Raw genomic sequence first — 12,883 nt, 5'->3', positions numbered from 1 at the left:
AGGGATCCGTATAAGAGATCCGTTTTTGCCATTTTGGCCCCGGAACCCTAAAAATGGCTGTCAGCGCGGTTCATTCGCGCGAAATTCAGCGGACTTCGTATGTTGTGTAATTAACTAATAAGAAGCTCGACTAGTGTGAATAAATTTTAAACTGTATTATAAACCTTGTAAATAGTGTTAAATACTTAGTATGATTTTATTAGTGTAAAAAACTATAGGTAAACATAGTGATTATACGGTGTGGATTTGGCGAGCGCTTAAAGTTGGCTTCATTGAGGTTTGTGGTTCATAAATTGCTTTATTAATTTTGGTCAAAAACTAATAAACTACACAATCAGACAGTCACTATATTATATTATCGAAGCTTTTATAAAACAATCGCAAACTTAAAAGGTAAATATTCAAACGAAATAGCTAGTCTAATAACGCCTAGCAACAAAAAAACGCTGAAAAAAGACGTTTCTTGTATGACGACCCCCTTTAATTTGTAACTTTATTTTATTTTTACTGACAGCTGACTTTGACAGCGCGCTGGGGGCAAAAGCGCGCGAAGTGGGTGACACTCTTTCCCGGCCTGGATAATACCGACATGGAAATACCCACCCTGTTTTTCGTGTACACGCTCATAGAAACTGACATGAGCTTGAGTTATTAAAAAGTTGTTGTTGACGTTGTTTTTTAGAAAAATAATGGCTCTGTCCTTTGCAAAGGTCCTTTGGGAGGACTTGGGGAAGACTATTTTGCCAGTGTCTAGTAGGTTTTGCCGTTGTAGGTAAAAAAAATCTAGAAAACGAAATATGAGAGGTAATGATGAACGATGACAGCGCCTAAAAAAACTATTAAAAAGTGAATGTTGTATACGGTACTTTAATTATAAGGATTTTATTAAAAGCGTTTTACAGCTCAAGCAAAAACCAAAGTGATATAGCCTGATATAGACAGCCGAGGGGGCCCGTGCGTGACGGATTCGTCACAAGGCAGCCGACGGGTACTCGGACTGCAGGGCTACTACGAAACTAAGTTCGTATCGTACCGTCCCTCTCGCTCTCGTATTAAATAGTATAAGTGTCAGCGGGACCGCACGACACGAACTTCGAGTTTCGTAGTAGCTAGTGTCGTGCGGTCCCTCTGACTTATACTATTTAGTACGAGAGCGAGAGGGACCGCACGACACGAACTTCGGCATACCAAAGGTAAACCCCCTTATTCATAAACGACAATCAAACCTATTTTAGTTAAAATGCCGCTAAAATTCGTTTGTCCTTATCTGTCACTTCGACATTTGTATTTGTTAGAAAGGGACAAAGCATTTGTTAGTTAACATAGGCTTGTTAAGTTTTATGAATAAGGGGGTAAGACGATATCTTGAAACTAAGAGCGTTTTCACATTATCCGATCCGATATCGGAACATCGTCTTGCCCCGATATCGTATTGTCATCCGATACCGATATCGGATCGAATAATGTGAAAACGCTCTTACCTTTGCCTTTGGTATGCCGATTGCCGAAGGACTGCAGGGATACTACGAAACTCAAAGTTCGTATCGTGCGGTCCCTCTCGCTCTCCTACTAAATAGTATAAGTTAGAGGGACCACACGACACTAGCTACTACGAAACTCGAAGTTCGTGTCGTGCGGTCCCTCTGACACTTACACTATTTAATACGAGAGCGAGAGGGACGGTACGAATCGAACTTCGAGTTTCGAGTTTCATAGTAGCGCTGCAGAGGGTACTACGAAATACGAAATTCGTATCGTATCGCCTCTCTCACTCTCGTTAGCGAGATGGTAAGATACGAAGTTCGAATTTTGCACTTCGTAGTACAGGGTCTGTCTGTATTATTGTTGTGTCAGATTATTGGTGCTGGTGACTATAAGAACTATCTGTCTCTATCGTAATGCTGCATTTACACACGCTTGTCAAGCTTCGGCAAGCTCTCACCAGCGCAAGCGTGTAAACGGACCGTTGAGATAGGCTTGCGTGAGCTTGTCAGCGCTTGCCGACTATCCGGGCCGGTGTCGGTTTTTCAACACCTAAGTTCAACACAGATCAAAGGAACTTGCGGCAAGCGCTTGCGACGCGTTTTCACGTTGGCTCGTGTTTAAACTTTAGTTTAGTGACTTTAGTGTCGCTCAAGAGCTCACGCTGTACGGACGTACATATTAAATAAATTTTAATTACCATCATGAGTGCTTGGACTAACGAAGAAATGTTATCTTTTTTCTTTACCTAATTAAAAATATGTCAAGCTCAACACAAGAGCCGAAGCAACTTCGAGATCCACGTCTGCCATGCACGCTTGCCTGTCCGGAATACACTGACGCGCTTGCAAGCGTGTAAATGGCATTCAAGTGTTTGTATAGCTTGGAGTTGGTAGACGCTTGGCAAGCCTCGGCAAGCGTGTAAATGTAGCATAATGATTAATGAATGAACGTTGACTTACAATAGTTTATTTTTATTGATAATTATTATTAGTTTTGATCGTTCATTCACCATCACCTCTCATATTTCGTTTTCTAGATTTTTTTTACCGTACAACGGCAAAAACTACTAGACACTGGCAAAATTGTCCTCCGATGGACAGAGCCATATTTTTTTAAAGAAACAACAACAATATTATTAGCTTTGTAAGTACTTTATTTACAAAATATAAAGTAAATACAACAAACAGAAGCTACAAATAGCGACATTCACGTCGAACTGTAAAAAGTAAATTTTACAATGAAACCTGCGTTAGTTCCGTTTGCCACATATCAAAGAGAATCTAAACCCCGTATGGTAGAAGCTTTAAAATGAGATTTATTCCATGTTGTTCTAGTTTTGAATGGGAGGGAAAACAGGAAATAAAAAATAGATAAACAAAATAATATTTATTATACAAAGGTCAATAAATAAGCATTTTAGTTGGAAAATGGCTGAGTTTTAATATAATGACAACACAAGCATCAAATGCAAAAATAAAATGCATTAAGCATGACAATCCTGAAGAAAATTATTTGATTTGTGCATTTTTCATAGATTTAGTAGTTGTTGGATTGCCATTGATTTTACTAATTAGTTTATTTCCCTGCCAAACAGCCATTAGACTGTCATTTGTTTTCAAATCTACTTGCAGTTTTTCCCAAACTTTCTTTTTGGGATTCAAAACATCATCTGGCTCACCTGTTTCATACCCTTCAATAACAATTTTATCACCAGGGTTACTACCCTGTGGTGGTAATAAGGGCTCAACTTGCTTTGGTTCATCAATAGAAGCACAAAGTACCATACCCTTTGACTCAACTCCCCTCATTTTAGCAGGTTTTAAGTTGCATAACACAACAACATCCCTATTTTGCATCTCTTCAATTGGTACAAAGTTTACCAAGCCTGACACTATGGTCCTAGGGTCTTCCTCACCCAGATCAATCTTTTCAACATAGAGAGCATCAGCATCAGGATGTCTAGACACATCTACAATTCGTCCAACTCTGATGTCAAGTTTAGATGGTGTTATGTCATCAACTTCAGTATTGCCCTTGCCTTTAGCTTTACTTGGAGGAGGATAAGCTTTCTTGGTCAACTCTTGAAGCTTGGGATCTTTAAAAATCTCTTGAATAGGAGCTAAAAGATTGTTAATAGCTTGTTCAACAGATACCTTTAAATCTCCTGGATGAATTTCCTCCTTTGCAAATGCAGCTTCAAGGTGCTCAAAGTCGGTGTATTCAACATTGCCTCCATGCTCAGGAGCTCTGCAAATCTTAAAAGTCTCACCTGGTTTCATCAATGGAAACACTACATGCTTGGTAAAAGAGAGCACTCCATTTTCAGTGATATTTCCTGGTTCACAGAAAGCCTTTTTCAGCTTTTTCTTGACATTTGATGGGTTATCCAAAAGATCGATCTTGCTGTCCTCCTCAGATGCAGACATTTTGCCTCCTGTCAGGCCAGGGACCATAGGGTTCATGAAATGAATCCTCTTAGCATAATTAAGTTGTGGAAGGTATTTCTCAGCCATTGTAAATATTTTCCTCTGATCAACACCTCCAAACTGAGCATCAACTTTCAAATATTCTTCATCCAAAGCTTGAAGTCCTGGGTACAACAGACCGCTTAACAATGGATGATCTACCTGTTTCACCACTTCGGCACCTGCTTTCTTTGCATCATGCTCAGTAATAACGGAGGACATACGGTAGACATCTAGAGTATACTCTTTACTAAGTTGATATTCTGTACCTCTTACAAATTTCAGTTTCTCTAATGGCACACCAATAGAAGTAAGCATGGCTTTAATTGCAGCTTCATAGTATTGAGTGCGCAATGCCAATAGTTCCCAGGGAGCTTTCATATTGTCTAAATATGCATGTAGGTCAGCAAATAAAATTGTCACTTCACAACCTGCCTTCAAAAAGTCGGCAATCTTAGACATGGGCACGAAATAAGCTACATGAGGACGACCTGTGGTTGCAGTGCCCCAGTAGATCTTCAAGTCCCTTGTCTTTAAAATTTCGTTAAGTTTTTCTTCGCCGAGCACTTCTTGTAAGTTCCGCGTTATTAGGAGTTTTTTCTCTCCCAAAGTTGCCATGATTATTGCAATTAACACCTCTCTGAAAATACAGGTTCTAGGTTAAAAGGGTAACTTTTCGTAAATAATAAAACAAGAACGAAAAATAGATCAACAAACTTACCAGTATTTCGGTAAAACGGTCATATAGCCACTGGTAACCAACAGTACGCAATGTGCAGATAAATTAAAGATTACGATCATTCACTTAAGGAGAAATAAATACCATCTACACCTGGGTTACACGTAAGTTATAAGTGGCTTACGAAATGTGTACGAAACTGTAAAACTTAACCTCAAATTGTGTTGGAAACTAATTATTCGCAATGTGCTTTCATGAATAAGACTTTATTAAATAGTCGTAAAAAAGTCAAAATAAAACTGTATTGGTGCATTGGTGCTTATTTCTAATTTTAATAAAAAGGAGGAAAAATTAGTTTACTGATGACATTTCAATAGCATGAAGTTAGCAGCGTTTCAAAACTTCTTCTTGTTGCCAACCGCAAATTGGCGCTAGTATCGCCATAGGCCAGTGAATGCTCGCGTTTCCTGTCAAATGCGCCATTGCGCATGACAGTCAGTGCGGCCTTGCGGACAGAGGAGCGCTGCCAACAAAGGCCGAGTCGATGGGGTTACAAAAAGATTGTTAATTTAGACTTCAAAACCCTTTGTTGTTGTAATTATAATTATAAATAGGTTGTGAATCTGTGATTACGGTTAAGAAAATGTGTGAATGATATGATACGTGCCGACTAGCAAAGGAGTCAGCTGGTCCACAGTGCGAATAGTGAATAAGAAATGGCGGCCTTGCCAGCAGGTGTTCAGTATGGGTTATCATCAGAGTCTACTAATAAAGAAAATAAGGAACTAGTGTTTGTGAAACTTACGGATTCAGCTCTGAAAGCTATAGAAGACTTCATTAGGAATAATAGGGTAAGTACATTCTCCATATTGTTATGACCAAAATAAAGATAGAGGCCAACAATGTCAGAGGCGCCATACTTATATTACAGTAATCAAATTGAAACTGCAAAATAAGTAGTTCTTTTTGCAGTAAATCAATGTCGGATTTATCTAACTGACTCGTAGAAGATGTAATTCAAGTAGGAAGCCTCGCTTTACATAAATTCTCAACAATGTCACGCCACGTCAACATGTAGAATATTTTGCTCTATTATTTTCACCGATTTACATTTCATACGGCTATAATTAGAGTATTCTGGTGATTTTGTTGCGGATTTTGACGTTTACTCAGGAGTTTGGTTACAATCCAAATTATTTTCACGCTTAACTCCTAAATAGATTACGTTGTCGTAAATACTGAACAGAACTAAATGCAGAACTAGGTCCAGAATATCTATCAAAGGTTAACCTGGAGAAATAAATAATCAGTTTAAATTTACTTGTATCAAAGTATGCTTATGCCATAAGGTGATAACTGCTATCATTTATCACTTCTACTTACATTCAAATGGCCATACCACTAAAAGGTTTGAATTAATAAGATATTATTAATTTTATTTTACAGTTACAATAAAATTATGCAATTATTGTGGGATTTACCTGAATATTTAGACAAATCAGGTTATTTTACTGATTTTACTTATTTGGATGTTTATGTTTTCAGTAGAGTAGATTAGTTTTACTGAAGATCCAGAACCATGTCCAGAACTATGTCCCATGCTAGCTGAAAACACCAAAGTTGCACTTTATATTCTGTGCAATAACTTCAAGAATCTGGTCAACTATAATGTTTGTAGTCTTGGCAATGATCAATGGACTATTATCAATGATTGGCTGAAATATTTTTTTCTTTCACTTGATTGCCCTAAGACTATAATCTAATACTTTTAAGCAAGCAATTGTTGTACATAATTTTATTTATTTGGGGTATCTCTGAATATTAACCTTTTAACCGCCAATATGTTTCATTTGTACATGCCCGTATTGCCACCTACACCGAAACTATATATTTTGTCTTAATTATAAGACTGCGGCGAAATGAGCTGGATATTTTTTGTCTTATAATTCAGACAATTCCAGTTAAAGGGTTAACAATAGTGATGAAATTTGCTTAGTGTGGGTTTTCGAGGGTGAACAACCAATCTGGTGTGGCATTATCTCTGTGAATCCTGTGTTTAAGGAGTTTTTGGCTGAGCAAAGCTTGATCGCCCAGCCCAACAAAATACAGCCTGAAAATCATTAGCAGACAATGTATACACTGATCCTTTCAAAAGCACCTTTTATTATACCAATAAAAATATGAAATGACTAAATATGGTAGACCTCAAGCTTGGAGGGTAAATGATAAGTGTTCACAGATGGCGCTGCATATCTGATATAAGTTTAAAATTTATTGAGGTGTTATTGTAAACAAAATGTTATCTTAACCTTAATAAGTTGTTGGCAAGTTCAGGCTACTAGTTTTATCAGACATATTCAACCCTATCAACCCTATCCTTCAACTTTATAATCTTAAACACGAGTTACATTATTCCATCAAGATGATCATTTATTACTGAAATCTTTTTCTTGCCCCTCAAAATGGAGTGTCCTGAGTTATACCATGTTCTTTCACACTTAGCGGCAAAAATAATCTCCTCGCTATCACTGTTCCCCAAATGATCCCTTAATATCTAAACTTGGAATTATATCGTTTTCACTACTTCTTTTTGTTATGCACTAAAATGAGGGTAGAAAGAGATGGTAAATGCCACACATGCACAAGCGCCTGAGCATTAGACAGCTTCAGGACATATGTTACATATGTCAATTTCTGTGTGCGGCAGTAAATAAAGCCTTTTATGAAAATCTTATTAAAAGAGCATTACACAGACAGATCTCTAAACCTATATCAACAAGGTTTTAAAATTATACCTGAATTATATGTAGATATTACTATATCACTATATCTACATATAATTCAGGTATAATTTTAAAACCTTGTTGATATAGGTTTAGGGTCTGTCTCATCTGCCATAACAAAATTATTGTTATTGAGATGTAATCTTATGTATTTGATGACTAGAGATCTCGGTGGTTAGAGAACCTAAATGTGGAGCTTGAGCTAGGGACTTTTATATATCCCTTTCGGACCGAACTGATAAGATCTGTGGGATAACTATAATTAAATTTGAACCTTATTGTCATAAGTTTCATAAGGCCCATTATAATAGTCCTTTTCATACTCTACTATGTTGGAAAAGGTTAAGAATGTGTCTTTGATATTTAAAATGTATCTATCTAATTAAGAAATATTTTTATCTGTTGCCTAGTATGAACCTATAGGACAAGCTTAGCATACTTTCAGACTAGATCAATTTATATGAATTGTCCCTGTGAATTTGAAGTGTGAAGCATAATAAATGGGCCAGGCATAAATGTCACAAATAGAAAATGGAAACTGGACAAGTGCAAGTTAAACCTGCAATCAAAAAAAAAGGTTACCATACCATCATACAATCTATCTATATAAATAAAAATGAATCGTAAAATGTGTTGCTAAGCGCAAAACTCGGGAACGACTGGCCTGATTTCGCTAATTCTTTTTTTGCTGTGTTCTTTACTATCAGGAGAAGGTTTTTATGGAAGAAAATACAGAAAAAATACAACGGGGGCGAAGCCGCGGGCAACAGCTAGTTGCTAATATTAAAATCAAGTAAGAATTGCTGCATAAAACATGTTTTTTTTTTTGTATAAGAACCCCTTTTGTATTTTTTCTCCATGGACCAACTTTTTACCCCAATATTCCATATTCCGCATAGTAGAGTAACAAGGCTATGACTGAGTCATTTCATTGCCATACATAGACCTCTCCTTTTTTTATGAAAAGTTGAAGACTATAGTTTCATGGTTTAGTAATAAATAAATAAATAATTAAAAAATATATAAAACAAATGTATATATTGGAATATACAAATAGAACTTACTGTTGATTAAGTGTACCTATTTATGCTGCCACTCGGCCCAAAACCACAGTTTAAATGGTTGACCAAAGTGATGATAAAACACTTTGGTCAACCTACCAACTTATTTTATGATAGTCCCTGTTTGAAACAATAAAACCAATTGCCACCTTGACTTTTGAGTGATAATAATAGTCTAGTATGTTTTAGGCCATTTACATTGAGACTAAAGATGGTAGGTAAATTAATTTCTTTTCTCCAACTTGCTTGGAAATGTTCTCATTAATGTTGGAAAAATCGTCCGGGAAGTCCATCTTTATATGCGTTGATGCAATAATAAATTAAAAAAAAGTGGCATTACTTCCCGGACTCCGGGAAGTGTTTATTATTGTGCAGGTTTTTTACTTTTAATTTCATCCAAAACTGAAAATTCACCATACATCCAGCCAATTCGCCGTACAAAAACCGAGATTACAAAAAACTTTGTTTTCTGCGTTTAGGTAATCATAATAAGGTCTATTTAGACTTAATTATTTTCTCAGACTGCTAAATATTGTGTAACAAAGTTATGTTTTTTTAATGTTATGCGTTTAGGAATTGCCGCTTTAATTAAAAGTAAAAATGTATAATATTTATATTTACTAATCCTATTACTTTTCTTTTAATATATTTGATGATTTTATGTGGAACCAAATATATGATTCAGACCCAAATCTTTAATATCGAAATTGAGGCGGAAACGTGAATTTCATTTTGTCAAAGATTTTCTGCCATTATATATGTTAATTCATGTACAAGCTTTCTTAAGTAAGTACCTAGTAATGAAATACAAAAATAAATTGGTATACCCATCACCATCACCTCTTCATTCTAAAACCACTGAACAGATTTAGATAAAATTTGGTATGGAAATTATTTGAAACCATAGGGAAGTTTTTATCTCGGAAAATTGTATAAAACAAATTCTGGGGTTGTAGGCAACAGCTAGTATATAATAAAGCAAGTTGTCTTGGGTTCTATGCCACAAACAATTTATATTTCCAAATTCAGTATAGACCCTGTATTTAATAAAAAAAAACAGTGTAACCAATCAATAAAAACTGAGTCTAGGAACAATAACATCTTTCCCTTCTGCTAATTTCTGGCTTGGTAGAATAAATGAATACAGATGGGTCACATATTGCTTACCTTTAAAATATTACCTGTTTACTATACTGCGCGATGTACAATAAAGAGTCATTGTATTGTAGTGTATATTGTCTAATTTCTTGTAAAAAAAAGACTTCTGATGAATTTTTTATGCTAAACGAAGTGAGGATCAAAATCTTTTTTAACATGGACCATTTTTTAAAGCTAAATAGAATAGATATAGGCTGAGATAAGAAGTAATACCTACCGTAATTAAAAAAAAAAGAAAGGTTCAAATTTGATTGCATATTTTTACTTTTTCCAATCAATGGTTTGCATTACAATATTAAGTTGTCAGTATGTAGGCTCTTCCATAATCAAGGTGCAAACTTTACCTATTTTATTTAACTAATATGTATGACCTCTTCCTGTTCCTTTTTACAAGCTTTTATATAGTTTCGCCTGTATGATTTTTGTCTGTAATCAAATGTTAAAGCAAGTTAAATTTGACCAACTTCCAGTAATTTATTGAATCAGGCATTACTTCGCGGAGGTCCATATCAAAGTCAAAGTCAAAATATCTTTATTCAATTTAGGCTATAAAAAGCAATTGTGAATGTCAAAAAAATCTACTTACCACCGGTTCAGAAAAACCTCTGTTGAGAAGAATCCGGCAAGAAACTCAACGAGGTATATTTTTTTAAACACATTTACAATATTATTAAATTATATCTATACATCACAAGTATTTAACACAACTTTATTTTTAAATCAATGAACTAAAAGAATTTCCTTGCTCACCCGCGCGCGACCTTATGATAGTTAAGCTTATGCAAAATATGCGTGTTCATGCAGTTCCTCTACCTCCACACTGTAAGAACACACACAAATCACACAAACCCATCTATCACACCTACCACCACCACCACACCACATTGACGCGTTTCGAACTCAACCAGAGCTCATCTTCAGAGTAACACAACCATACACCATGCTACCAGTTGTTAGACTCTAACACTCTTTTACAGTGTGGAGGTGGAGGAACTGCATGAACACACATATTTTGCATAAGCTTAACTATCATAAAGTGCTTTGGGCTTAAAACCATTAAATTTCATAATACCTTATTCACTAATACCCCTAATTTTCAAATTACCATGAGCTCATAAGGCACTTGTCCCACCGCCAACGATGAGCGAGAAGCGAGTAGAGCGAGTAACTAGAAACGAGTGGGCGAGCAGCGAGAAGCGAGTGTAGTTTTGTCGCTCGGCTGTAAGCGAGTGTTCGCGTGCGACGGGCGATGACTCGCTCGTGCGGGGCGGTCGCCAAGCTGACATCGCTGAGCGAGTATCTATAGCTCAGCGAGTTTTATAGCTTTGTCGCTGCGAAAAAAAGATGTAAGAGCGAGTTCTCGCCGACAGTGTGAACAGCCAGCGATCAACTATTAATATATGTGTCTCTTTTACTCACACAGGATCTTATATCTTTTGTTCGTTTCTTGAGCGAGAAAATAGTCGATAGCCAATCGTTTCCTTGGCGGTGAGACAAGTGCCTAATACCTAAAATGTCAAATTGTCTCTTGTATTAAGATGAACGAAATTCATTATGACTTTGACTTAAAATGTCATATTCTCTGAATATGTAAAGATTGAAATGCACAATTCATTCAAATACCGAATGACAGAAATGACAAAATATTAAAACAACAAACCGAAAACACCCAAAAGGCATAATGCCTAATTTTTTTTTCACGGGTGGTGTTTGAGAAATTTGATGTTGATTATTGACTTTTAGTATAGTTATTTAGGTTGTTTTAGTCATAATATATGTTGTTTTGCCATGAAAGTTATTTTGAAGTTTAGGTATTATGAGTCTAAGGTATTTTGAAATTCAACCATATTAATATTCCAATGTTATAAGAAAACAAAATTAGGCATTCTGCAATTTAGGTATTTTGTGACCAAGAAGTTTTGAGATCTGGGAATATTGCTAAGAAGGTAAAATGCAATTTAGAAGTTATAAGCCCAAAGCCATAAGGTTGCGGGTGAGCAAGGAAATTCTTTTAGTTCATCAACTTCTAGTAGTCGGATTATCTTGAAATTTGGCATACTTAAATTACGTAAATCGCGTGACAATACAATAATCTGGTAGTGACATGCTGGTAGTCTGGCCAGGATCATCTCCGCAGGACAGAACTCTGCAACAGTTAATGGCATCCACTTGAAATTTGGAATGCAAATGTAGTTTGGGTGACAATGCAAGTAAAGTTAGCAAAACAGCTTGTATTAAAAATGATTTGTTTACTAAAATAACTAGCTGACCGGCAATTTCGTACCACCTAACAGACAATGAATGTCATGTTAACTTTTAGCTAAACTTTTAATGTAGGATTTTATTAACATTATAAAATTAATATTAAGTTTAATGAAAAAAAAGTTCAAAAAAGCCCAAAAATCAAGTATTTTAATGGGCTGTCAGCAAGACAGCAAATCAGTTGATTTGACAGTTGTTATTGAGATGGTAATGTCACGAGCGTTCATTTGGGACCCACTTAAGATAGAATATCTGTCATTTTGTATGACAATTCAAAGGATGTTCCCAAATTAATGCTTGTGTACTACATCTGACCAAATGATATGGAATGATTGAAACCAATCGATTTGCTAGTTTTTTTCGTTACCATCAGTACAATCATACTGCGTCGCGGACTACCCGCAGTTCGTTAGATATACTAAAAACATTACCCTCCTTTTTTGGGTAGTCAGGTAAAAGGTAGCCTGTATATTAATAAGTTTTATGGTGATTTTGAAATTTGTATGCATTCACGCGCGCCCGCCGCGTGCCGCCGTAGGCCGCCGCGGGCGCTGCCATACAAATTTCAATTCTCGTCTCGCCTCGCCGATGGAAAACCACCTTTAGGTTGTCAGCTACCTCCATACCAAATTTCATCAAAATCTGTCCTGCCGTTCTTGGATTATAAATGGTGGAAGTAGAACTAACCTGACTGTTTTATTACAAACTTTTTACTGCATTGCTTGTAAAATTCTTGACAAAATTAGTGTACCCAAACACGCAAATCTGGTTTTGGAAGGCTTGAAAGATTTGATTTGATCTTTTTCTGCATTTTACACTAGCAATTACATATTCTTAAACATTCAGCTGGTTTACCTTTTGGTTAAAATGGTGTAACATGAATGTTAATCCAGTAAGCTCTGAGGCGGACAGTCAGGGTAAGCAGCGGTACTCCTGCCTACCCTGGTCAAGGAATCAAATTGGTTGACTGTATGTACATCAATGTTGCTT

The 12,883-nt window shown here is 36.1% G+C and overlaps 2 protein-coding genes across 3 annotated transcripts in view; one reads left to right on the top strand and one right to left on the bottom strand.

Annotated features, from left to right (window-relative positions):
- Window positions 1-2,856: 2,856 nt before the first annotated feature.
- On the bottom strand, window positions 2,857-4,996 carry TyrRS (Tyrosyl-tRNA synthetase). Its single transcript, XM_074104317.1, has 2 exons — window positions 4,672-4,996; window positions 2,857-4,590 (listed from the first exon to the last, which is right to left on the bottom strand). Exon 2 carries the CDS (start codon window positions 4,566-4,568, stop codon window positions 2,994-2,996), a length of 1,575 nt encoding a protein of 524 aa, XP_073960418.1. The 5' UTR covers window positions 4,569-4,590; window positions 4,672-4,996; the 3' UTR covers window positions 2,857-2,993.
- Window positions 4,997-5,123: 127 nt separating this feature from the next.
- LOC141439889 (RNA polymerase II elongation factor ELL-like) overlaps window positions 5,124-12,883 on the top strand; it is a 54,114-nt gene continuing 46,354 nt past the window's right edge. Inside the window, exon 1 of one of the 2 annotated variants that reach the window (XM_074104315.1) lies at window positions 5,124-5,480. In XM_074104315.1, the coding sequence (XP_073960416.1) occupies window positions 5,346-5,480 (135 nt within the window). In that variant the 5' untranslated portion in view covers window positions 5,124-5,345. The remainder of the gene's footprint in view (window positions 5,481-12,883) is intronic. The other variant, XM_074104316.1, reaches the window with a different exon arrangement.

This window comes from Choristoneura fumiferana, chromosome 21 (genome assembly GCF_025370935.1).
Source record: "Choristoneura fumiferana chromosome 21, NRCan_CFum_1, whole genome shotgun sequence".
NCBI lineage: Eukaryota > Metazoa > Arthropoda > Insecta > Lepidoptera > Tortricidae > Choristoneura > Choristoneura fumiferana.
This window is presented reverse-complemented; position numbering and strand designations above follow the sequence as displayed.

Coding starts and splice junctions, on each gene's coding strand:
- TyrRS (XM_074104317.1), bottom strand. CDS start 4,568: ATGGCAACTTTGGGAGAGAAAAAACTCCTAATAACGCGGAACTTACAA.